We start from the raw sequence: 27043 nt of genomic DNA, 5'->3' as shown, positions 1-27043 counted from the left end.
GAAACCACTTGGACTCTACTTCCTCACCATCTGAAGGTGAACGATTTTGTCCAGGTAGGTAGAAGGGTGCTGCAGCTCCTTGGTCTACCTGTAGCATGAACCATCTCTGTTATCCAAAACAAGGCCCCGATCCCAGCTCCAAACTGAGATAAAGGAAGAAGCCAAGTCCCTACAGACAGACTGGAATAAGAGATTTCAATTTCTTGAAAGGTGTCAAGAGCTAGATGTCCCTTACCAGTGACACCCTGCTTCTGACACTGCACAGGAGTTCCATACGCACCCTTCCGACCAGAGTCCTTTTCTCTGAGTGGTCTTCCTCCTACCTACATCACTTGCTTAAGCTTTCCCTTGTTTTACAAAGAAAGTTAGCAGTCCTTATATCTGCAGATGTAGAAATGTAAACTCATCCCTGTCTGAGCACTGGCTGCTTAGCGACTACTGAAAAAACCCAACCAAACCCCCAAAAACTTCACTGCTTTGTCTTCTACAGAACTACACAGACTTCAGGTACGGCATCCTGAAAAGCCAAGATCCCCCCAGTTAGCAGCTTTTCTAAAATAACGCATGCATTTAACATACTTGGTAAAGTAAGAGCGTACAAACGTTATCTAAGTCTGGCCAGACAATGTTACAGTTCAGTATCACGTATTTCTTGTAATTAAGAAAAGGAGAAAGCCTGCAATGTTAGTATTTGCTCATGCTTGTATCTTTCTTATAGATAAAGGAAACCTGCTTTGATTGTGCTTGCCCATAATAAAAACTAATCAGAGCACAGCAATTAAGGTAACATCTGATTAAAACAAGCAAATCTTTGTTCCAAACAATACTGTTTTATGCCATTATCTGGAGAAGTGTACCATCTGATACTGAAGTGGAAGGAAGTTTGCTGTCCGTATGTAGAGAGCCAGAGCTGTCCAGACTTTGATCCCAGATTTAAAGAACAGAATTTACTGTATATTAGCAAGTTTATTTTGTAGTATAATGTTGTTACAGACATATTATAGGCTGATTGCATAATTAAAAGTGCTTGTGCATTCAATTGCCAAAGCTTACAAGTAGGATTATTCTTTAAAGAGTTATTAAAATACATCATAGAAGCTTTTTTTAAATTAAAAAGAAAGCTGTATTTCCTTCATTACATCAAACAAATGCTTTCTGAAGTTGCATCATAATTTTCTATGCACCATCAGCTACATGGCCACTCTGTCTTGAGCTAAATCAGTTTTCAGAGAACTGCAGGTCATAAGAAACTATGCACTGTATACAAAAAAACCTGAGCCAGAAGTCACCACAATTCAAATGGCCCCATAAAGGAATTGTGGTTTGATTGATTGATTGATCTCACACACACATTTGGCTACTGTCTACCAAATGATCATTTACATTTTTCAAACAAACAAACAAAAACCAACATGGTGCTTCCTGGTCCTGTCCTTCTGCACCAAATAGTAGCTGCTATATGTACTGAAGAAATATTTCTTATGAGTTTGTCTTAAACTCTGGATTTATTTCCCACTCGTGAGAAACATCAGCCCAGAAGCACTTACTTCTGACAACAGCAGTGTTCTGGCTTTTCACCCACTGCCAATACTGGAGGAGTTGAAGTACCAGCTTTACATTTTCTCAAGTGGATTTTATAATTCCCCCCCAAACTCAGTTTGACCACATAAATACCACTTTGCCTACGTGATTAAGACATGCTGTGAGACTGTCTTTGTACTGCTACGTGGCCCCATTCTGTGCAACTCCAAGATGTCTTCAAGTGCAAGCAACATAATTTCAGAGAACAGCAGCAGGACAGCTAGCTCCGTGATCTCCTGGCAGTCACTCAAGTGAAGAATCCCTTAAGAAAGGAGCCCCAGAATGCACAACGTGTACTGGAGAACAGCCGTGGTAGATGCAGCCTGGCACCCTAGATCTAAATGCATGACAAAATTCTGCTTAGAAAGGCTTTTAGTGGCTACTGAACACACAACAGAGACAAGAACTACGCTGAGAGGTGAGGGGAAGTTGGAAGAACAGGTCACAATTGAGACACACTATTCCACTTGAAATTCAGAAAATTTAGAGGGTTTTTTTTCCATTTCCACATGTAGAAGTTTTCCACAGACAGCTATTTTAGATTTGGCTTATCCTGGTTTGTTCTGGATTCCTGATACACGGGATTTCCCCTGGACTATCCTGCTGCACTAAGTGAATGTTACCAGCTTGGATGCTTCCTATTTTTTTTCTGCAAGAGTAACACACGAATCATGTGTTTTGTATCTCACACAAAATCGAGAGACCATTCACTGTGTTCCAGATGACAAATGAGGTTATTCAATATATACAATTTGTTACTTAAAACCCCTCCAAATATAATACTGTTTATTTGCTTTCACAGCTAGTCTAAGTACAGTACACCAATCTCCACTGATCCTGTATGCTCATAAAATGGGGGGACTTTCATTTGCTTAAGTCAAAAATGAGCAGAAACATTTGCAGCTGGCTGCACAAGCTGATGAGAAGTAGAATTCAAAATAAAAGCCACTTGCTCCTTATGCTTTGAACAAGCTGTTACTACCATACAAATAAGTGTCTGGACTGGAATAGTTAAAGAGTTATACTAATGTTATACTAATGCTCTGCTCTTAAAAGTTACATCCATAACGTATTATGATGCCTTTCAATGCCACTAACTTTGGAAGTTCTGGCTGCATCCCCAAAACCCCACTATTGCCAATAACGTCCAGTGTTCCTGGCACTCCACAGCTTATAATTTCAAGGACACAGTACCAAGCTCTGCATTCTATATTCTTCTTGAGCTGCATAAAAATATTTCAAGTTTTTTTATTTGCCTTCAATACTTAACTGCACAGGTCCTACACCTGGCGAAGAAGAGGAAAAACATTGTTTGTTCCATTGTTAGAGCATAAATTAAATCTAACACCTTAAAAAGTGGTAAACAACTTACAAAGCACTTTCAGGTGTCCCAGTTTATTTTTGCTCTTGGTAATTATTTGTCAGTGCAAGCCAATCGATTACAGAAAAAAAAACCCTAACAACCACCTGTGTGCAAAACTCCATACATTCCTTGTAACCAATCCACAGTATACCCAAAATCTCTCCAGTACTAGAAAACTGCTTTGAAGATTTCAGATGTTAAACTAAATATGTTAAAAAACTTTCACTAAGCTCTGACCCTCTAGAAGAATTCCTACTCTTTTAGGCAGAAAGAACACATCCTATATATAGGTTATGCTGACTTGTACTCTGGAGAGACTTAAGAGATTGGCTCTGATAGATATGGTGCTAATCATTTTTAATGTCTCAGAACATACTGCAGCCTGGCTATTTTGGGACACCTTTTCACATTATGAGATACGGTTTCCTTATCCATTTAATCAGAAAAACCCTTTGGAATTCACTTTGAAGTGCTCTGCCTCAGACACTACATTCTGACAATTAGTTTCCAACTGAAAAAACCTAAAAGCATCACTGTTAACACCTAATTTTTAAAAACTTTCTGAAGTGTCTGCAAAATGTTTGTGCTGAATTTAAAAACCTTAACAAACTCATAGCCACTTAACAGAGAGCAGAAGTCACAGGACACTTGTTTCTCACCGTCACCTTAATTCAACACCGAAGCACTGCTGCATTGACATTATTAACACAAAAGCGTATCATTTAAGAAGTCATTCTAATGGAGGTGCACCACTGCAATACTTAAGATGACAGATTTATTTATTTTTTCCAACCATCATACCACAGTAGCTATAGTTCAGCAAAATACACAATTCTAGCTAGCTGGATTTTGTGCAACTTGGACAAGTTGGGAAGGCCGACACGGGCAGAGAAAACTATTTTTCTTTATAAAATAAAATAAGATGAAGTTAACTAGCACCAATGGCAGGGAATGGATTAGCTGAAAGCTACAGTTTGGATGAAGACTCCTGGAGTTTCTTTCTATTATTACCACAGTAACTTCCACATAAATTAGTTGTTTCATGCCTTGAGCCTATAAAAGCCAGTCATCTTACGTGGAAAAAAAAGCTCTAAGACTTTGCCAGTGATGACACAGAGCCTTTAACAGTTTAAACAAATAATGCACATTACTAAACTACAGACAAAAACAAACAAAAAACTGTAGAACATATCTAGGTGAAATAGACCTGAGATCTGTGACTTTTAAGTTCTATATACACACAGCATCAGAAGTGTTTGTGTTCTCCAGACTCAGCCTAGTTACTCTATTTTTGCTTCCCAGCGTTGCTCCTTCTTGCTAAGGAAGACGACTGCTAGAGAGCCGGGCACTTTTCCCCACCCCGAGAGGTCACTGCAGGAACAAGCAGCCAAAACTGAAGTAGCTGTCAGCCCGAGAACCAGATGAAAGAAGAGGGACTGTTGCAATATGCTACCAACTGCCAGACTTGTGTTCTTCCCCAGGGACACAGATGCTGTTTGTCTCTGCAAGGGGTCCTTCCCCTGCACTCCAATTAAGGCAGCACATGCAGATCATTATGCTTTTGTTCCAGGCACTGAAGCTTCAGTAGTGAGAGGGGTAAAGTAGGGTTTTCCCGGTACAAACCAGGGTGACCACACAGTCGGGAATGGAAAGCTCAGCCTTGCTCGTTCTCCTCCTCCTACTCTGACTTACGAGGCTGCAATCAAATCAATACTCAACTCTGATACGGGAAAGTTTGCTAGGTTTATTGTTCTTCACTTTCACCTAAATTTACATTCTGCTAGCTACTCACGACTTCATCTTTAGAAATGTTGCTCGTAAACTGGCCTTGCTTCCCCATTCAAAAGGTACAGGAAAAAAATTATCCTTAATTGCATATAAAAAAGACCCACCAGAATGGAAACAGAATTGCAAGACAGCAGATGTTTCTTTCCTAATCAATCAGTATGCAAACAGGGGAAAAAAAAATAATCTAAAGTATCAGCTTGAATGCTAAGTGTAAGTTCTACATAAATTTTAGCTGTATGTGTATGCAAGCCATGAGTCAATGTTAGAAAAAGACAGGTGTGTTTACACATTCAAGAGACAATTGATGCAATACAGCTTTCCATTATTGCTGGATTACAGAACCTGGCAGAAAACTTTGACTACTGTGAAATATTCAAATCACATCATATGTATTATTTGTGCAGTATGTGAGAAAAGTAGTAGATGGAGATACAACACAGCCAAGGTCCCAAAGGAAAAGTAGGTTCTTTAGCCGTTGGTAGACCACTAAGACTGCCTACCAAAAAAATTAGAGGATAGTCCATCCTATTTTAAATAAAACAGTGAAAAAAAAGCTACAGTCCCAAGCATTTCAGTTACTTGGGAAGATATATGTAGCACACTGTCCAACACATAGCTGAAGCCACTGGAGAGACCTGTGGTATATTTTACTGGGATACAAGTAACTTGAAATTGGCCAACATGATTGGTATGGGTTAGGAGGTCTCTAGATGCTCCATCAGTGTGATGGAACCACTAGTACAGATCTAGAGCAATCTAGACCCCAAGATGAGTCTGATTTCTCTTGCCAGACACATCCTCCTGGAAGAACAGCAGAATGTCAACCTCTGCAATGTACAGAACAGCAAAAAAAATTTAGCAAGTTCCTCAAGCTCCCAATTGCTGACTTCCCAGAAAGGCCTCCAATTATGCCTGGCATACCAAAGAAAGACTACACGTACCATAAGAGACCACAGCATGGGGATACTCAAATCCTGCAGCAAAGAGATAGCTCCTGCCCTATGAGGTTTAATTCGTTTTCTCATTACAGATAACTGTGTCTGAACAAAACAAGCTCTGTGAGAACAGAGCATTTCTCAGATTTAGTCATCCTGGATAAATGAAAGATATGTAATACTAGAACTTGAATCTGCTGAGAGATACTGCATGAGAAACCCCACATACGAAGCTTACCCTGCAGGACCTCTTTCTCTGCCTGCCACAAAGAAAACCAAATATTAACCTCTCAAAGCCTGGTAAGCTACTTCTCCCCATAAACATCAGCTTTAGTACACACTGAATTCTAAATGAGCTAGTAGAAGCCATGAAGATAACTCACAACGGTTTGTTCTCTAATGGTGGTGGGGCGAGTAGTACAGATTGTAGCAACATAAACAAAAAAAATCCTCCTTTTTTTTTTTAAAGTAATTCCACTGCATTGGCAAATTCTTGATTTACGTAATATGATGCCAGTTTGGAAGTATTCAACTGCTAACCAGTTGTGGAGGCCTGTCCAACAAAAAATAAATCAATAAAACTCCACTACAGCACTACAATTTCAGTGTTGATTACCTGTGGCGTGATAGTTCCTAATTCACCGCAACACAGAATGTCCCCCACCCGAGACACAGTAGAGAGAAGCAAAGAACAGTAGGTTTTCAAACAGCAACCAGACCAGAGTAGCAAGAGGGAATTCTATACTTCATGTGATGCCAATAAAATACTTACAGGGTTGTGAACTTCATCCGTTGAATGATGAACAGCCCACCAGTCCGACGTCCATTCCCAGGCATTTCCTACAATGTTGTACAAGCCATATCCATTGGGAGGAAACGCAGTGACCTATACAAGATAATGAACACCAGTGCTGGTTCTGTAAACCACTCAACATGAAATAAGGTTTTTAATCCTGAAGGCCAGTCTGCTGAAGGTACATGTGTCTTTACTAGGAGCTTCTGCCTTCATATCTCAAAAGCAGACACCAAATTAGTAGTGCAGAACTATAACACTTCTACATACTCCATTTAAATACAATAGAATGAAAGAAGGAACTATTATCATCCTCAATGTTCTCAGCATCACATTTCCATTAGGGCACATATCTTCTCATTGGTTTTGGAGATTGATCCTCTAAAGAGAGGCACTGTTTGACCAACAGACACAGACCCGAATGTAGCATTAGTGATCTGACCTCCATGCCCATACTTACAACTTCCAGATTTCCCTTTCCATCAAAGGAAAGCAAGAGTGGCTGTCAACTCATACATATGCAAGACTTCTCTACCAATTAAACTTTTTGGACTTACTTTAACTACCATTTAATAATTCATTCACATTGTTGATTGCCTTTAAAATTCTACTCCATTGTTTGCTATACTATACAGACTCAACCTTTCCAAAAAGGGAAGTTTCATTTCTTTTAAACTATTGCATGATTTTTGTGCCTCAGGAACAACTAACCAAAAAAATGAGAGTTCAAAAAATTGTAATGCCAAAAGTGCAAGCAGAAAGTATTCCAGCTTCTGAACTGTAAGCTGACTGGAAAGGGGGAAAAGAGGTCAGTCTAAGAGGAACTGAAAGTTAAAATGAAAATAATCTTTACTTTTCAATTAGCTTTTAAAAAGTGTCCCTTGGTAATACTCAAGCCTGCAGTGAAATATACTGTAACTTTAGAAATCTAAAGGTGAAAGAATACAGGAATGGAAAACAGCCATGGCTCATTGTGTTGAACACAGACCTCAGTTTTAGGAAGACTAAGTTCATTTCCGTATGATTAATTCACTTAGACACATACTTACAGGTGCAGTTCCTTTGTATCCATCTTCTGCTGTGTTATTAGTTGGGAACACTCCTTGCCAGATATTGGCATAATGTTGACCTTTCGGCTGAAGCTTGTTGCCCCATGGGAAAAGTCTATTAAAAGACATACAGAAGAACAGTTGCAAACACTTAAAAAAAAAAAAAAAAAAAAAAAAACAAACAAACCAAACCACCCCCCCTTCCTCCCCACCTTACCCTGGAGAACTGTTTGTATTCCAGTTCCATTTGTACCAACATCTAGCAGGTTTTCAAAGAGAGCAAGGGTTCTACGAGGACAATTCGTACATGAAGGAAGGAAAGGCAGCACTGCCCTGTGCAGTATGTAGTCCAGGACACAGGATGGAGAAGACATTAACCTGTTATCCACCTTGTCTTCTCCTCCTCCACAAGCCCACAGTCAGGTAACAGGTGGATCCAGTGGCCCTACAGTTGCTGTGCAGCGATGTAGTTATTTACTCCTTAAGGTCTTCTGCAACTCTTTTGGCCTTGGCACTAAGCTCCTCCGCTACACCTTTCATCTCCTGCAATAGCAGCAGTCCTGTGCCTTGGCATTTTGTCACACCGGCTGCTCTTGGGCTCTTTGCATTCTCTTCCCATTATAGAGTTCAGATTACAATACACCATTCAGGGAAACTCACTTGCCTAAAGGAATCTGGTCAGAGTAAGTCAGTGCTATATTTACCACAGATGTGCATACTACACAAGAAAAAGACATTGAGGGTAATAAAAACCCACACATCTCTTCCTTATCTAGTAAATACCAGTGTTAAACATTTATCAGGGACATATTTGTGACAAGTACCTATTTTCAAGACCCCCTCGACAGCTGTATTCCCATTCAGCCTCAGTTGGTAACCGTTTCCCTGCCCAGGTGCAGAATGCCACCGCATCATTCCAGGAAACATGAAGAACTGGATGATCCATTCTGGGGAACAAAATAAACAGGACAAGATCATCAGCAGAACTAGGCAATCTCACAGCTATACAGCACAAGCACTTTATGAAACTCTTTTAGAGATGGCCACAAAGGACTGTGAGGAAGTTTCACAGTTCAGTTACAACCGGACAAGCTGTCAGATTACTTTTACAGAAAACAAGCTACTTAAAGAAAGACAGCAAGATGCTGGAAAGGAAATGTGTCCATCAGAGAAAAACAAGGAAGAGAAAAAAAATTAACTTCTGCTTGTCTCATCATGCTTTTACGTACAGCCCTCTACAGTTAAAAAAGACATTTGTGGCTTGTGCTTTCTCACAGTCTCACCTCAGAAACCTGCTGCACCCAGGAGCCAGTGAGGAACTATTGACACGCTGGCTCCTGTGGAAACGTAGGTGCTCAGAGACCCAAAGGAAGACACCAAAAGCCTGCAGCATTACTACTCCTTGCTACGCTAGTCTGACAGTATCTTAACAAGAAGTCCAGATTCTCAACAGGAAAATTTACTTTGCAGTTTAATGGCAAATGCTCTTCACTTCCCTGGGCACTCTTCTCTTTGCTGCAGGTTCTTTGCTGTCAGTTGTAGGGTTTTTGAGGGAGAGGTTGGATGAGAAAGAGTCCTTACTCTTAGCAACATCATCTTTTGCAGCACCCAATCCAGGAAACAGTGAACTGCAGAAATTTAACAAAAAAGTATTTTTCTTTGTGTGTTTCAAGCAGTCCACAGTTTACATGAAATCTCCCATCTTTCCTTTGGTTTATTTTCAGGATTGCCCTTAAATCCTTGTCTTTTTCCAGAAAAAGACAGAAAAAATGCCTAGTCATTCTTGTCACAAGGATCCTCCCCATCCAAGCCTCTAATAGACCAAGATACTTCAAGAGCTGAGGGTACTGGTCCAGAAGACAGATACAGAGGATTTCCTATTAATTCATCTTTCCTGCCTCATTTAACAAGCCAGCATATGCCTCTTGGTCCATTAGGCTACTTCCATGTGGCAAGTTCACCAGCAGTTTTACTAGGCTAGGTTTGCACCATACTTTGCAAGACTAGATTTACATGGCACATTTCCAACTCTTATCTGCTGACTGTGACCTAAATTCCTCCATCTCCCCCTAACAACGCCTCCCGATATGATCTCTATTTTTGCCTCAGATAATTCTTTCATTGCCCTTGGAGAACAGACAACAGACTTGTTACTAAGCAGTTCAGCCATCAGGTGATGTTACACTAACACAGCCCTCTCCTTGGAGGACACAAAAACATGCCCGAATCTACTAGATCTAGGCTAAAGAGTCTGACTTTATTTCAAACAGCAGTTTTGAAACTTCAACTAGTTGCTTAAGGCAGCTAGTGCCAGCTGCATTGATACCTGCTTAGTGAGAAAAAAAGAGTTGCAATATAAGAGGTCCCAAAGGAAGAGTCACATCCAAGTAAGCATACAATAATATACATAACTGAACAATGGCTTTCAACATGCGCAACCCAGGGCTAGTTCTGCAGTATCCATAAAAAGCACCTGAGAATAATGAAGCCTTTTGATTTTCTAGGCATAAAATTCATTCCACTTCTGAATGGAAAGAGACTGCATAAAGACATGGATCAGCAAGTTTCAGGGTTCAAACTAGCAAAGCATGGCACCAACTATAGGCTGTTAAGAAAAACTAGGTTTCCAAAGCATTTAGAGCTTCTAGATAAATCCACAACTGATTTTCCACAATAATCAGCCCACAAAGTCAGAATACAATAAAAAGCACAAAACTCTTCAGTCTTCCGCTGCCAGAGAGATAGGCTTCCAAATCCCAGATGGACAACACGCTACACGGACTCCTAGAGTACACGTGCAGCTAGTATTTAGTCTTCCTCTCTGGAACCAGATCTGCATTGAATGCTCTAAAGATCTACTTTGTTTCACTACTGATATACAAATGTGAATAGAAAACACAGGGAAGCACATTTCACTATGGTCTCTTTTCCCTCAGGTAGAAAGTGCTTATAGAACTTTTTGAAATACTACTACGTCATTGACCATACAACCACTGAATATTGCATGCAACACACTAAGAAGATGGGAAAATAGTCGCAGAAGCAGCAGCAAACAGGTAACTCATTAAAAAAAAACCAACAAACCTTTCTTGTACCCCCATACCTGGTGCAAGTTTACAGGTACATTTACAAGCGCCGTGTATTCCAATTGAATGGCCACTTATGGCTTACCTGTTGGAGATACTAGAGTCATGACCCTCAGGGTGCTTCCAGTTGGCTCCCTTCACAGGCAACCACCAGGGAGCAGCTGCAACCTGGAAAGGGACAAGAGTGGCCAGGGAAGAAGGCTTAAATTCCCAGCTAAAGGCTATTCTGAAAAACCACCATGTGACAACAGGCTACAAAGCTCTCACCCACAGCTCATGGCTCTGCCTGAAGCCAACTGACTTATTATTCTGACGAACCAAGGTGATCATTTGATCGACATTACAACACTCCCAGCCAGAGAACAGCCCAAGGTACTGAACAGCACAAAGAAAATACCACCCAACCAACAAGTGAGAGGGAGACCAAATCCTGAGCATACTTTTTGGAAACATTGCCCTCTGGCTGTCTCTCCTTCCCTTCTACATTTTCTCACCTGCAGGTCTGATACAAAGCACAGTTTATTTTCTTTGAAAGCACAGCCTTCAGCACACTACCTGTGCTGGACCAGACTGTCCTCTCAGAAATTCTCAAGTGTATCTCTTCACCTCTGAAAACTATGCCAAGAACACTCTGATGGCAGTGGTTGGAAGAGGTCATCTGGAACATTACAGTTTTACTCGATTCTGTTACAACAGTATCCCCACAGTACAGTTAAACAAGCTAACCTTCTGGCTGACTTCAGCCTGACATTCTGCAGAGACGATAAAAAAGACAATTTTGGCTTAAAGAGAATTTTCATCCCAATTATTTGCTCCCTAGACTCAGTGTTTTGGAATAACTAAAATAAAATCATGATGACATCCTTTAACTAGGGTCAAAACACACATCTTGCAACACATTTGCTTTCCAGTTAATTAACTCCGTAAGCTGATTTTAAATTATTTGCTATCAGCTTCCAGAAGGTGGAGACAGAAGAGCCACAGAAGTCAAGTGAAGCCTTCTTTTTTTCCCCCAGTTGGTTTGCTGAGCAAATCAAGCTTGCAGACAAAATACTGTGCAACAATGCAGACATCAAGTACTTCTCTCTAACCAAAAGTCTCAAATTTGATTCTGCAATGCCAAGGAATTATTCCTGGAATACATTCATTATGGATTTCTTCTATTAAGCTTACTTCAAAGCTGAGAGGGTCAGTACCCAGCACGTTTAACTATTCTATTCTGATTCACATTCACTTAGAAATACCTATCTTAATAATGGGCCCTTTCAGAAAATTGAGGCAAAACAGAACACTTGATGGTTAGCATAATAGTGGGTTTTTTTCCAGCAGCTTGAGTGCTTGTTTCTAAAATACTCCAATTTCCATAATGAACAAAAATCAAAGTAAATAACCCTCCAATGCTTTAGGAGTTAAATAACCTACCAGCTGGTTAGCCCTAGACCGAGGAGGTCCAGATGCTACTCTAATACTGGCCTGCAGGACAACCTTCAGCAACTTCTGCCCTCTCAACTGCCCCTCAGCTTTCCCCGCTCTACAGATGGCAAAGGGAAGAAGTAGAGTATTTATTTCTCTTCATCATGCTGCTAAACCAACTTTGTGAAGTGTTACACACACAAGTAGGAATTGTGCCAAGAGCATTACCCTTTAACTCACCAAACCCTTCACAGGAAGGTCCAAAAGTAAAAGTCACTGAAAGCTGGTACCTGGGAGACAGAGCACCAGCCCAGCCAAATAATTTTAACAGCAGCTACTAGGAGGAAGCTGCATCCTTCAACAGTGACAAGCATTTAACATGTAATTACATGTGTGTGAGAAAAAAAATTATCTATGACAAACTTAAGTTGTCAAGAAAAACTCTGGTCCAAACCACACATCAGATCCCTCATTTGAATGTTTCAGTAGGAAAATAAAATTAAGTGCCTAAGAAATAGAAGTGCTGCTAATACACAAAGACATATTATATTATATTTAAAGCATCTGATCAATCTATGCTATAACAGCTCCCATGACAGCTTTTCACTCTTCTCCCATCATCGCACACAAATTTTGCCTACAGCATACATCTGGGTACCTTACCTAAAAGCTCACTGTAAATCAATAGCAATCCCAGAGTAAAGCTGCGGAGTCATTGGCTTAGGCTCAGCTGAAGAGCCCACAGCTCTGTAAGCTCTAGGCAAGAGCCCTGGAATCCCTAAACATGCTGCAGGACTCCTCCAGGCTGGGAAGTCATCCACACACAGGTTTTTGATGCTCCAGAGACCGAGTGAACATCAGTGCGAAGTACAAAAGAAAAAGATGCTCTCAGCAGCTTGCTGATGACTGAGATGTTCTGTCCATGTGTTCTCTACCTAAATGGGACCCTCCAGGCATACTGCTAAAGTAATGACATTTGTTAAAGATCCTGCTTTCTGATCTCCCTAGCATGGCAGGCACATAAATTGACAAAACCACATAATTCTGGCTCAGTATCTAACAAAGCCAATGATGTTCTCACCAGAAGTGGAGCCCCTACCCTTTTCAAAAAAAGCATGAGAAGAATTTGATCTCTTACTAGAAACTATAGGTCTGTTACTGAGCATTCAAACCCAAAGGTGGGATCTTCATTCAGAAAGATACTCCACTCAACTCTCATAGCACTAAAACTTCAGAATGACCAAGCTGCTAAACAGATACTACAGTCAGTAGGTTTAAAACTAGTCTGACTTAACCAATTCCTTGTATATTTTGAGCTTTAACCTTTAATCTATACTCAAGATAGGACAGAAATCCAAAATTAGAATTTTACAGCTCTTTAAGGAAAATAAGAGCAGCAGTACCATTTGCTAAAGGTTCTCCGTGAATCTGAAAGATCACAAGTAAGATATCATCCCAATAGTTTCTAAGCACAACACGTTTTTGTAAATTAAACTGCTTGGCTTTGGATTTAAAAAAAAGTAAAAATCTCTGCAGGAGACTGCAAAGACTTACACTTTAGAAGACTTTAATTTTGGAAAACATTTTTGTTATGCAAAAGAAAAAGCAGATGCTTTCAATCAGAATGGTTTATTTTAAACCAAGAATAATATAGTCTCTCCGCATGAGAGCACTACGTGTGCACGTCTTCTGTTTCTGGCTCTGCTGAACTGAACACCAAATGGCTGCCAGTCTTTGCAGAACACCCAGATCTTTAGAGAAGTTACACATATAGTACTAGGACAGCAATAACAGTGATAGAGTACGTACAGCCTTCAATAATTAATTGGAAACTTATCTAAGTCAGCCACGGACACGAGCGAGCATGCACCAAGATGCTCCTTCCAAAAGAGAAAGTCATGTACCTGAAATTTACAGTCCTTTCAAAAAACTTCTCAGAAGTCTTTAAAGCTTTTAATTGCTCTAAATCTAATTAGTAGAAAAGCTAATTAGACAGAGATAGTACAACATCACAGTTAATACAGCAAAGCCCTCCCTTGCCACTAATAAGCTTAGTTACTTTCATAATGCTTAGCAGTTCTCATGCTTCACTCCAAAACATGTGTTCTGTAGACTAGCAACAGATTCATTTTGTAAAAATAGCAGCATATGCTGCTGAATAGATCTCAAAGAGATACTGAATTAGAGGACAGTATCTCCTTCATTTTGATTAACTCTTTACAGCATAGCCTATCGCTTGTAACAGAATTGGTTAAAAACATAACAGCCCTGCAAATGTTACACAACTGCCTCCATACACAAGGAAATGCAGTTCTAGGAGCAAAGCACATGTCAGAGGCAGAGAAGCTCAATGCTTGTTTTGGTCTGATCCAGCTGAAAACTTGGATTATCCAGCTCTCTGTTCCAGGATTAAACCTTTAAGAACTCACTGTTCTGCTTATCACAGACTTGTAGCACTGTGAAGAAAAGAGAACATGGTATGATAATGCTGGGAAGATATACTAACAGTTAATTCCAACCTACGAGTTTTCCACTCTAATGAAGCGATTTGCAGAACTAAAGCCTATACTCCCACTATCAGCTTGCATAAAATTCAAAGTCTGAAGCATTCAATTTTCTTTTCAAAGTAGGTTGGGATATCCTAACTCTAATTGCCCCATTAACTCATGATTTCAAGATTTTTAGACTACTTCACAATTATCTTGAAGAAAATTCCTTTCTAAAGGTACATAGAAAAAAATGAAAGGGGGGAACATCAGGAAAGTGAAGTTTCATCGTCAGCATTACACTGTTACTGCTACTGCAAAAGCAGTAAGGGAATACCCTTAAAAACACACTCAAAAAATCCAGCCAATAACCATGAAAACATTTGTATTAGTCTTGCACCTAACATGGCACTGGCCGTGTTAGGGGAAAAAAAAAACCAAAACAACTCCCCACTTTAGCTCCAAATTTCAAATGCAAATCACATTTATGTATTAGAAAAATTACCAAAAATAAACTGAGTAGCTAATCTTGGCTCTAATTCCATTTCTAACATGCAGCAAGTCACTTGAAATAATAAAGCTGTAGATTTTAACCTTGTCAGGCCCGTAAGATGATGAGAAATTCATGCTGTTGTCCAGACGTGTAGCACCAAACATTTTTTTGATGTGCTACAGCATCATAATGCTATTTTAATATAATAAGGCCTGTGTATACTAGGTCAAGATAAAAATCTGGAAGAAGCAAAAGTTATTGCAGAGTAAGAACTTCAGCAATGTAGGAATCAACTGTCTGAAAAGAGATTTTTCCCAAGTAAAATGTAGCCTATGTCTGGAAAACACTTCAAGAATCATTTATTAAGCAGCAGGTTCTTAACCAAAGATACACACACTTCAGTTTCAGAAGCTGACTTAATAGGTTACCATTTGTTTGAATCAGATTGTGTTAAGCACCGTACATCTTTAATTTGCAAAAGCATCCTCTTGGCTGCAAAAGCAATGTGTGCATCAGCTGGAAGCAGGGAAGTTGTGAAGCATTATCTCTGAGAAATACACCCAGTGGTCTGGACACCCTCACTGCTAGGATTGGTAGGACGTGAGAAAAAAAACCTTAGTGATTCAGTGAAGAATGTAATTTTTGGATGAGATTTTATTTTATCCATGTAAGGCAGATACACATAAATCTCTGTCAATTTTTCCTCCTCTAAGCCACATCCTAAACCCTGAACAGCTGATTAATGAACTACTGAAGAAAGAGGCAGACAGAAAATAGAACATTTTTAGTAGGGCAGAGAGTTTAAGAAATAAAAGTGATCACTGTGCAACAGATGAGCCACTGTCGTTTTCCCCTCGGAAACCACAAAGAAATCACATTAGGCGGGCTCCTGGTCACAAGGAACTTTACACCTATATTTAAGTATCGTACCTTCCCAACAACCCTCCAAAACTTCTTCCCTTGCTAAGAATCAGGGCAGAGACCTTTCTCCCACCTTCCGCAGGCAGCTCCCAAGCACGGATCAATCCCTACAGCACCTCCGTCCCACGGGAGCCCCGTCCGCCAGCCTGGCACGGCCAGTCAACGGGTAACCTTAACCTACGCCTGCAGGAGCAGGCGGCGGGTACGGACAGATCGACGGAGCGTCGGGATTGCGATTCCGCCGTCGCAGACATCAGCAAGCAGCAGCTATTCCGGGCTGCTGCGTTAGCACAGCCCAGCTCTCCACCGACGCTTACCCAGGCAGCGTTTTGGCTGGCTGTGGTCAAATCCTGCTCCGGGTCGGAGGGGGGACTCAGCGGAGGGCAGAGACAAAGCTGAGCCCCCCTCCTCTGATGGATTCGGCTTTGCAGTCGGATTCGGAACACATCGCACCGCGAGGGGCGGTTTGAAGCGAGCCACGTCGTGGTCCCACTCGATTTTAAAGCTGTTCTCCAAACGCAAGGAAAATCCCTCCGGCAGATGCACGCTCCCCGTTCACCTTCGCCAGCCCGCAGCTCTGCTTCTCCTTTTTGTCCGTGCACCGAAAACGACACCAACACGACCTATTTCTATGCAGTACATCATCTCTATAGCAACGGGCTTGTGTTTAAGTTGAAACAGCTGTAACTGAGTCAGGGAGACATTGCAATGTAAATAGTGTGGAAGTGAACGCTGCTTCAAGGCTCAGGACAAAGAATAGATAGATCTCTCCTAGCCAGTTATCGAGGTTGTCATAGTAGCTGCATACGGGAGACATAATCTACACACGCCGCTATAACTCATATTTGTACTTGAAGATATTCTGCAGAGAAGAACAAACCTTCTATAATTATGTACATAAACTGAACTGAAACTTGATTGTCAAATCCTCCACTAAATCAGTAATTAAGCACACTGAAACAGCTCAGAAGTTGACAGTTGAGTATTTTTTCCAGGACATAACTAATACTTCATGTCACCAGCTTCTGCAACGCTACTGCAAGTCCCATGCTATTTATTATATCAATTAAAAGTCTCAGCGCCCCAAAAGCTCAAATTACAGAAGAATCTGTTTTCATTCTTTTTTTCTAAGGTTTCTAGCCTCCCTCATTAGCTCAGAAATAAAAGCAATACAGGTTTTTGTGTAATATTGAATATTAATATTGTTTGCCTTAAGTCCCAATATTTTAAAGTAGTTTGAAATTGCAGTACCACAAAAAGGAAAGGCAGCAGCTTTATAGAATAAGAATAAATGTATTTTAAGTCATCAGTTAGAGAAAAGATTTCAGACTTAATTGGAAACTAGCACTTTACTTTTACGAAGGGACCTTTTCCTTTGCGTAAGGGAAGGTCATCGAATCTCAGTGTAATACTTCACAGCTATGTCAATCCTCCAAGAAAAATAACCAAAAATATTTGATGCTAAAATCCAGTAAGATTCATTAGGTGCAAGTTTTAGAATCCAAAGAAGTTTCTTTTGAGGAACTGATGTTCCTGGTGAGTTCCATCTCTGGAAGTCTATTTTTCAGCCAACATCTAAATCTGCACTCAAGGTAGTAATTTTTTCCAATAACCAAGTGAATATGAGCATTAAGAAAACAAGGCATGCACAGCTATATCTACAGCCTGAGGCGCAGGCAATGCCCCCCTTTAAAGTTGTAGTTTATACTCATAAATATGGACTAATGTTTCTGGTAATTCCCAGTGAGATATGCTTCCTGCACATCATTCTTTATCCCAATAGTGAGAGCACAGTGTAAGAAGATCGAGATTAACAGCTCCATCTTCTCAACTCCTTATGGAGGATATCTGAAGCACTGGGGTCTGCAAGAAATAGGCTTACCCATCTCTTCCTTTGATTTCAGTTTCCTCTCTGAAAGGCCTCTGAAAAAGCAAAAGCCAAGTGTGGTTGAAATGAAATTTACCCCTAAAGTAGCAATACGTGTATTTAACTGCTGCTTACGCATCCTATGCATGTTGACATTCTAACAGTATCAGACAAACTATACAATAACCTACCTTTCCCCCCCAAGCCACAGATAAGCAAGTTCGTATCGCATGCTGTCAGAAGGTACATTCTCCATAGTAACTGCTACAAACACTAGCACTGCTATACTACCTGCAATCATTGTTTGTTTCATTATTGTTCTGAAATACTCATTTGAAATGCATAATGTTTTCATTGTTTTTAGAATGGGACTATGCCCTTTGAGTTACAGGCTAGAGGCACTGCTATAAAATAGGTAAATTGCACAGCTCAAGACCACTGCAGAGGTTTCCATATAAACAGGGATGAAAGTAGCATCCCATAGTTCTGGATTGACCAGAACTCCTTAATAGTATTTGCTCAGGTCTGCCAGTGAACTAATTTCATTGCATTCTCAGACCAAAAACTCAGTACCTCCTAAAGACAAATGAAGTATACAGATTTGTATGCTTTCAGTCTCTTCATTGCAGAGTTTATCTGGCCTAGAAGCAAAAATTAATTTTGCTATCTTCCACAAGCCAAGAACAAAAATGTTCCCACTACTCTCCAGTGAGCAAATCTGACTTACGCTGTACTCCAGTCTCAGTAAGTGCTATCCTGTTTACCTTTTTCATGGTAGCTGCACAGCAAGAGAAACCCTTGCAGTTATTTGCAAGAGCCCTCAAATCCTCTCACTGGCAAGCACGCCTCAGTACCTTCTCATTTCACAGACACAATCCCCATGCTTTTTGCTCTAAGATACATTAAAATGCCATATAAATGGCATTTTACAATGCCATGGAATAACAGTACCCTCTCTACTTCCTCTGTAACTAAGTCAGGGAGATAAAAGAGCAGGAAAACAGTTTCATAATAAAATAAGAATAGCAAAAACTCTAAATTTTGAGCTTTTTCCATTTCCCCAAATTATCTCAAAAGAGAAGGAAAGAAAAAAATAATTTCCAAATGCCAAGCTATTGGCAATTCTAGGCTGTGTTTTATCTGTGACATCTAAACCAAAGGCCAAGTACCCAAAAAGGCCATAACTTAATTGATGTAACAGATGCAGTAATTGGTAGTTGATTTTAATCTGCAAGTCTGAGAACTGATTTTAGCATCTGAAGCTATCAAAACTTGTTAAGCCCATACAAAACATTTTTGTTTCAAAGGACCTTCTACCCTCGCCCTAGAAAAATCCTTTTTTATTTGAAAAAGTCCTCACCAATTCTATCAGTAACACCCTCATCTGTTACAGAGCTAAATTTTCGCTCTCTGCCATGTTACCACTGCAAACTTCAAGGCCAAAACTAAAACTCAAGTTCCCAGAAATCTAGAACAATTCAATTATTGGCTGCTACACCCCTTTTTATTGCTTCCCTTCCAGAGGAGGGTTAGGTCCAACCTACATTCCTGTAGCAGTGGCTATCTAGGAGACCACCTCACCTCCAGGAAACGCACACCCAAAGCTCCAACAATTATTCTACGTGCTAAGCTGGTTTGCTCCCGCATTAGCTTTCACCAGCCCCACCTCTGTTCTAATTTAGCTGTCTGCTTCCGTTGAGGCCTATGATAAATTTGTCTGGTTTAAGAACTGGAGAAGACAAAGTGGCCAAATAGAGCAAACCCCCAGACACTCCACGACAGACACATGCAGCTCATTATTTATACCACTTAGTTCAGTACCTTCACTTCCACCTTTCTCCAATTCTTTCACTACATATGAAATACTACTTCCAAAATATACATTCCGGTTGCTCTTCCCCTATACTCACATTTGCATTTAGCACCCCTGTGCTTCAGCTGGAGAAAAGCCTTATCAAAACACGTCTGAACCACTAAGGCAAAGTAAAAATACAGTCCTTTCTCCCATCAATTTGGTGGGGGGATTTTCAGTACCAGTAACACACCAATGTTTATATCTTATTTCTGCTTTTCATGGTGATAGTTATGATCCAAGAAGGTATATACCACAAGCTAAGATATGAGTTGACTAAGTATACGTTGAGAAAAAAGCCTTAATCTTTTCTATTGCTGGTCATTACAATCTGCTGATGAAAACCAACTTCATGCAATTTACCCTTTTTCTGATTACATTTGAACAGTTACACTGCAGTAGCCAATTTTTAAAGTGTGCTCACTTTTTTTTTTTTTAAAAGTAATTGAATAGTATTAGATTCCTTTCACCTTTTTTCCCCCAGCAGACACTAGTAGATTTTAAACATTTTGGGCAATGTAACAAGAAGCTAGCTTTTATTTTCTATTGTTTAATTTAAGCTTGCAGATCCCGAGGAAGAATTTGCTTTTGCAGAACCCTTAAAGTCCCTGCCCCATAATTGGGATGCTTCTACATTTTCACAGTAAGAAGCGTCTTGCAAGTTGTCTATAGAAACTTGTTTCTTGAAAGCATGATCTATAGAAAACTGCTAACACATTTTATTAGTTTCAATTAGCCGGGATAAGCATGGCCTACACAGAATCCAGTTGTCTGAGTACATTATATTCTAACACCACGTCCCCATGGCTGATGCTTCCCTTCCCAGCAACCGAAAGATGCTTGCTTGTTCTAGGCTACAAATCGCACTCTCACAAAACCCAAAGACCCTCAAAACAACTAAAGTCCACACAGTACTTTAAACATTTATAACCTCTCACAGAAAACGCTTACTAGAACAACAAAAAGACACAGTTTTGAGAGGCAGAAGCATATACAGATAAAATTCTAAGCTGTATCTTCAGGCATTAGAGTTTGCTTTCCACTCTACCACTGAGCTGCCTTCTGACACCTTCCCCTCGCAGACAGAAGTTCCTTGCTGAAAGTTGGATTTCATGGTAGGTAGCTGGTGAGGGGGCAGGCAGACAGGAGGAAGAAAAGCAGTTTCTAGTTTCTTTTTCACATCCTCATGATATTGCCATGTTTTCGAACATAAGTTTGTCCACAGCATCAGCATAACGTTAAGAAGTGCCAAACTCCAAGGCAGTCAGTCACTATGCTCCAGATCACTTTACCAAAATAACTAGTACAATCTTTCTGTGTGTTCATTTTGACAATGCTCTGCATGCCAGCAACTCGCAAAGTGAGCTAATAATAAATACTGAAAACATGGCAAAAGGACAGTCTCCTAAAGTTTACTTTTAACAAATACAGAAAACTTTCATAAAGAACCAGCCAAAAAGACCAGTTTGGGCTCCATTCCAGCTCTGGCATAATACTTGTTCTGTTAGCATTACAGGCAACACTTCAAAATTTGGCTGACACACCCAGGAAAGTGACTCCCGACACTCCCTATGTGTTTATAAAAGTAGCCAAGACTGAGCTTACACCAGCATTCTTAGAGTTTGTTTGTTTTAAAACAGAGAGCCTGATTTAGGGATTTCTGCATCACAGAACTAGGGTAGGAAAAAGAATTTCTCTAATACCAACTTTTATGAAGATGGGATGAGCCCATCTGCACTTATTCTACCTTCAACATCAGTGACACTCGTATTTGGGAAGTCCAATTTAGTCCTCTTATATCTCACAGTACAGAACTGTTAGTCCTGAATTAAAAGATAACAAACTATTCTTGTAATCTTTCTTCCCTTGCAGTAGGAAACAAAACCCCACATTTTTTGCCAATCCTTCACAGCACACATTGACATAGGGCTTCTTGAAACCTCCAATCTATCAGTCCGCCCCTTGAAGATAAAAATTAAACTCTACAGACTTCCCCCTCAACCAGAGCATCATTTATGTAGAACAAATGAATATTCACTATTGTAAGGTATTGCATCATGCACATGGAAGAAAAATTCTTTGTGTGATAAACTATTTTGGAGAAAATTAAATGACTAAAACTAAAGCCCCGGGTATTCTCAGTTGTTTATCATAACAAATAATCCTCTAAACTCTTGAAGTTGTACCTTGGGTCAAATGTTGTACACAAGTAAAACCTTGCTACTAACTAAAAGAAATAATTTCGTCTCAGACTGTCCCACCTCTCTCTCTTTGCTTATCTAGCATCAGAAGGTACAAAATGTGGCAAGAAAAAGTTGTGCTCCTTTATAGATGCAGTTTCACTTGAACACTTATTTATGTCTAACTGAACTATTGCCAAAAGATGCAGTTTCAGTCCTGCTACTACCTTGTGTAGTATCTCTGCCTTATATACACCCTGCTTAGCTGTGTTGATTCCAGCAGTTGCAGAATGAGCCAAGTTATCTTCGCTGATCCAAAAGAAAATTAACCAAAAAAGCAAAGAAATTCCCATCCAGAGTAAAAGCAACTTGAAGCTACGCCTCCCCACCCCAAATTGCCACACTATGCACATCAGAATGCTTCATTTCTAAGGCCTTTTAAAGGCATGGGACAAGAGATCTGGAAACACAGTGTGTTGATCAGACCTGAGGATAATTCTGATGGGAAGGGACCTCAGGAGGTCATCTTGTCCAAATTTCTGCTCAAAGCAGATCAAGTCATCCAGCAGATGACAACACATAATCTGCTTACTATTGGGAACTGTAAAGGTTAAGTGACCTGTTAAGGTTAAAGAGGAGTTAAATGAAGCCTAAGAAAGGCTCATCAACACACTCACAACAGAAAAAGGGGAAGGGGGGGGGGGCAGGGAACCTTCACTACCAAACTTTTGAGTTTTTTTAAACTAATATTCACTTCCACCCAACAGGAAAAGTGGATCGGTTCCAGTTTAATCAGCACTGCACCTGCCAGGATCACTATGTTGCCCTAGCAAGATGAAGGGAACTGAAAAAACAGCAAGGCATACAGGACCTTCTACAGAGATGGAGGAAGCACAGTAAACTTTAGCCATTCACAATAAGCAATCTTACAGACTCAGGTCTGCCATAGAAATGGCACTTAGGAATATTTGCGTCTAGTTAACCTAGAAAAAGCACTCATGCAAGCACCACTTTTGTATCAGATACACAGATTATCCTGATTTTCTTAAATCGGAAGGATCCAGGATTTACCCACTTTGGACATAAGACTGCACTGGCAGAGCGTACCAGTCACATGTACGTATGTTCTTGGAGCCAGAAGCACTCCTGTTCTTTGCCTACACAGCACATCACTCAGGAGAGCCACTAGTGACATCTAAATTTCTGAAGCATCACTGTGTTACACATAATACAATCAAACAGCCTTCTATCTGAACCACTTACTACAGTCCTAAGTACCTCTCACTTCGGAGGCAAAAGACAACAAGAAGGGGTTGATACTAACTTTTGCTTATCAGAAGCAGATTTTTTGTTTGTTTAAAAAAAAAAAAAAAAGGGAGAACAGTGAATAGACTGTAAATCCTCCACACCTGAGGAAGTATATTATTCTAGACCAACCCCCCCTCCATAAACCCCATTTTTGTACATGGCTTCGGGAACATCACACAATTTAGCTCTTACTGCCATAATTGCTAACACATCTACCCCAGTGATTGCTAAGTAAGCTTTACCCTGCTGTGTTACTCACTGCCTGGTGGATGTCAGCCTTCACTTCTTCACTCAGCATTCCCTCAAACACAAAGGAATCGCCGAATTTCTCCGCCTATATAAAGAACAAAAGATTCAAGCATATTATCAAAGGAATGTTATTCTTAAAATGCCACTCACATTTACAACTTTATTTTATCAAGGATAAGGAAATTCTAATAGTAATTTTGAGTTTTCTTTCAAGGAAGCTATTTTGGAACAGAAGAGAAGGCATTTTATCTCTGGGTGTCGTCATTCTTCAACAGCCACTGGACAGATGGCAGCTCACAGAACTTCTGCAAATGTTTTTACTTTTATTAATTAAAAACGCAGTTCCAATTGTCCCAACTGCTTTAAAATGCTACAGTCAATGTAACATTCAAGGGCCTATTTCATCTCTCATTCTTCCTTTGGGAATTACAAACTTAGGCATAAACCTTGTCACTTACTGCTCCTTCATCATCACTAGCACCATGATTTAAAATGCTGTTGCAACAACAATAAAAGAGTTAAAAGTAACCCAGTCATTACATCTAGCACTATATAAAGCCAAAAGAAACAAAAAATACAAATAATTTCAAGGAATGACAGTGCATGATACCAATGTAGGGCTTTTTTCCCTTGGTAAGCCAAGTGAATTGATATACTAGGGAAGTCAAAACATGTTATCAGAATTCACATTTGCCCTTCTCAATTTCTTCATTTTATTATAGGCATTCAAAGACTGAGAATGATCACCATGAGCTGTTTCTGCATGCTGAGAACTCTTCAAGAAGCACAGTTTGAAAGAAGGATCCCATTCACCACCCAAATTGCAAGAAGTTTTAGCATATGACTGTAATCTTTATATATTCAGTTTCAGAAAGGAAAGAGAAGAAAAAAATACATAATTTCTTTCACTTCCCCAGTCTGAAAGACCCAGACAAAGATGCGAACAGGTTTATCAAAGAGAAGAAAAAAATACTTTTTTTTTTTTCCACTCTTGCCCAATCTGAAAGATCCAGACAGAGGCAAACAGGTTTATCACCTAAAGGACCCCAAATTTCAGTCTGACAGCCTCCATCAATGGCTTTTTTATTATTATTATTTTGTTAAAAAATACTTTTGGTTCAACAAGATCGCTACACATCTGGAGATTTTTTTTCTTCAGCTTTCTATTTACTTTCAAGTTTCACTTGCCACTGCAGTTCAGTCTAGTCCTTAATAAAAGAAAACCAAAAAGTAGGTTGGCTCTGTTTACCCGCAGTAAGTAATGTGAACATTATTTAAACACACAAAAACCAACTCAGCTGCATCCCCCAAAAAAACCCTGCAGAATCAGTGCTGTTTACTCTAACTCCGAGTTTATTTTTCCAAATCCAGCATAAAAGGGGGCCCCATGCGAGGGGGGATGGGAGACAGTGTAAGTGGAGCACCCAACTACACCAGCTGAGCCACGAAGTACTGTCTGAAACAGACCATCCGATGCAGTGCTACATTTAAATACCACTGCACATCTGCTCATTCCAGAAGCCATTTGCAACAAGTAAGCCCTGTTCAAACTCAAAATTGTTAAGCAACATTTTTTCATAATTATTGAGCTAAGAACTTAAAACAGAAATAGTGCCATAGATAAAAGAAGCCCTTCATCCAACCAGAAGGATCCTGTCTTCCAAATGAGAACCAGTTTATCAAGTGAATTCAGCAAAGTGCCTCCTTTGAGACCTGATTATTACTGAGGCTTTTATTTGCCTAAAAGGCCTGTCAGGTTTTTATAAAAGTTGCGTAGGAACAGTCAACTGTCAGGAAAGATCAGAGCCTCAGGCACAGGTAGCTTCTTTCTTGGAAGAACCTTAACATATTCTTTCTTAGCCTATTGTTCCCAGCCACATGCACAAAACTATTATTATACTTGCTATTCTGTCTTCTTTAGACAGCAAGGCTTTCTGTTGCTCAGCTCATCAGCAAGTAGCTGCGCTGAACTAGCCTGAGAGTCCTCAGCCACCATAGTCTTTTAAATCCCTGGTCCTCTAAAATAAGGAAAATCTAACAACATAGTTGTACTGGTATAAAGACATCCTAGGACCCAAAGGTCAAAAAAACCCCAACAACAAAAAAAAACCCAAAACCCTGCATAAACATCTTTAGCCATCTGTTAGCTTCACCCAGGCTGCCTCGGTCATACTGCATGGAAGATACTAGTTCAGATATCAAGACACTTAATAAGTCTAACTGTATACGTCTAAATCCCCTTTCAGACCCCTGGGCAGCAAGGCAAGACAATTTTCTCCCTACACTACTTACATCAGAAAAATTCTAGTATGCAAACCCCAAGCAAGTAATTGTGACATCCTTCAAAAAAGAACAGCCTAAGTTTTTAACGGGGATTTTGCCAACAAAAAGAAAGATGACAGGAGACTGTATACCCTTCCGCCTTACCTCTGTAACGTACCCAGTAGAATTCACGAATCTCTCAAACTCCTCATTGCTGACCTCATACTGATCCATGTAGAAACTGTTAACGTGGACTCTTCTAGCAGGCCCTTCTCCATCTTGATGTATTTCAGGCTCATCAGTGCCCATTGTGAACACTCCTCCTGGAATAGCGACCATCTGCAAAGAGAACACCACCCAAAAGATTATGAAAATGAAAGACTGAAAAGTCTTACTCCTCCTCCACCTCATCTTTGGAGGTGCTTTTGCTTTGAGCAGAATTTCACTGACAAAAACAGCACAACTAAATGGCAACAGGGGCATCTTGATCACCACCTGTTTGGAAGAAACAGCAAGCAGAACTTAAATTGAGAACAAAAAAAAAAAACACATTTGCAGCTCTTTCTACATGAAGTCTGGGTAATTCAGAACTTTCACTGAGGGTAATGCTTGTGCTCTAATGAGGAGAAACATGTTCCCCTACTGTACCCAAGAGCCAAGAAAGAATCCAGAGTCCTTTCTATTCATTTTCAGATTAGGAATTTTGGCATTTCACTCTATTCCTACGAAGGCTTGATGCATCGATGAAGAATCTGGAGATTACAAAACTGTAAAGTGCTCTTTTGTGGACAAGCCTATGCTTGTTTGCATACTAACTACACATGATTTTTCGTTTAAAAACAGGCACGTGCAGGATTTTATTACCAACTGTGCTGCTAACTGGCAGGTAGGCACAGCACCTGCAGTTCTGTGTGCCAGAGATGAGACAAACTTTCAAGTCAGTTATATTCCACTCCTCTGGAGGACTGGCCTTGTGCAAGAGCCTCAAGCTTCAGAGGTAAAGGACAAGTGACAGAATAACCTTTCAACTATTTCAATAAGATGTTTTCCCTTTAAGGCCTCAGCCAGTTTCCAGAGAAACACAACACGTTGTCCCTCAGCTTTAGTGGGATCTTTCCAGGACAAGGAAGGCCCCAGAGGTCTTGTCGTGCCTCATCAGATGTTTCCTGAGAGCGCTCCTCACCCAAAAAACAAGAGCATCCATGATCCCTGCTCAGAAGCTTGTGCTGCAATGAAGAATGACAGCTCAGGCTGCATAAAAGTTTCTCAACGGGCAGGTGATGTTTCAAGGGCTGACTACCCAAGAGCTAGTTTGCCAAGCAGTTACCCAACTCGTCACCAACAGATGGAGTAATTGGGGAAGAAAACTCCCTCTCCCTTCGTTTCAGTATTCCTGAGCTACCTTCACCACCTAACT

At 40.2% G+C, this 27043-nt stretch overlaps 1 protein-coding gene across 1 annotated transcript in view; it reads right to left on the bottom strand.

Annotated features, from left to right (window-relative positions):
- Positions 1-25965, bottom strand: part of SUMF1 (sulfatase modifying factor 1) — a 33805-nt gene extending 7840 nt beyond the window's left edge. The window contains exons 1-6 of the mRNA XM_010570412.1: positions 25792-25965; positions 23375-23449; positions 10681-10763; positions 8334-8456; positions 7510-7624; positions 6440-6553 (exon numbers count right to left, since the gene is read on the bottom strand). Coding sequence (XP_010568714.1) covers positions 6440-6553; positions 7510-7624; positions 8334-8456; positions 10681-10763; positions 23375-23449; positions 25792-25965 — 684 coding nt within the window. The remainder of the gene's footprint in view (positions 1-6439; positions 6554-7509; positions 7625-8333; positions 8457-10680; positions 10764-23374; positions 23450-25791) is intronic.
- Positions 25966-27043: the final 1078 nt, after the last annotated feature.

Source organism: Haliaeetus leucocephalus, unplaced genomic scaffold (assembly GCF_000737465.1).
Source record: "Haliaeetus leucocephalus isolate CR32 unplaced genomic scaffold, Haliaeetus_leucocephalus-4.0 Scaffold2, whole genome shotgun sequence".
NCBI lineage: Eukaryota > Metazoa > Chordata > Aves > Accipitriformes > Accipitridae > Haliaeetus > Haliaeetus leucocephalus.
The sequence above is the reverse complement of the archived record's forward strand: the minus strand, read 5'-3'. Positions and strand labels throughout refer to the sequence as shown.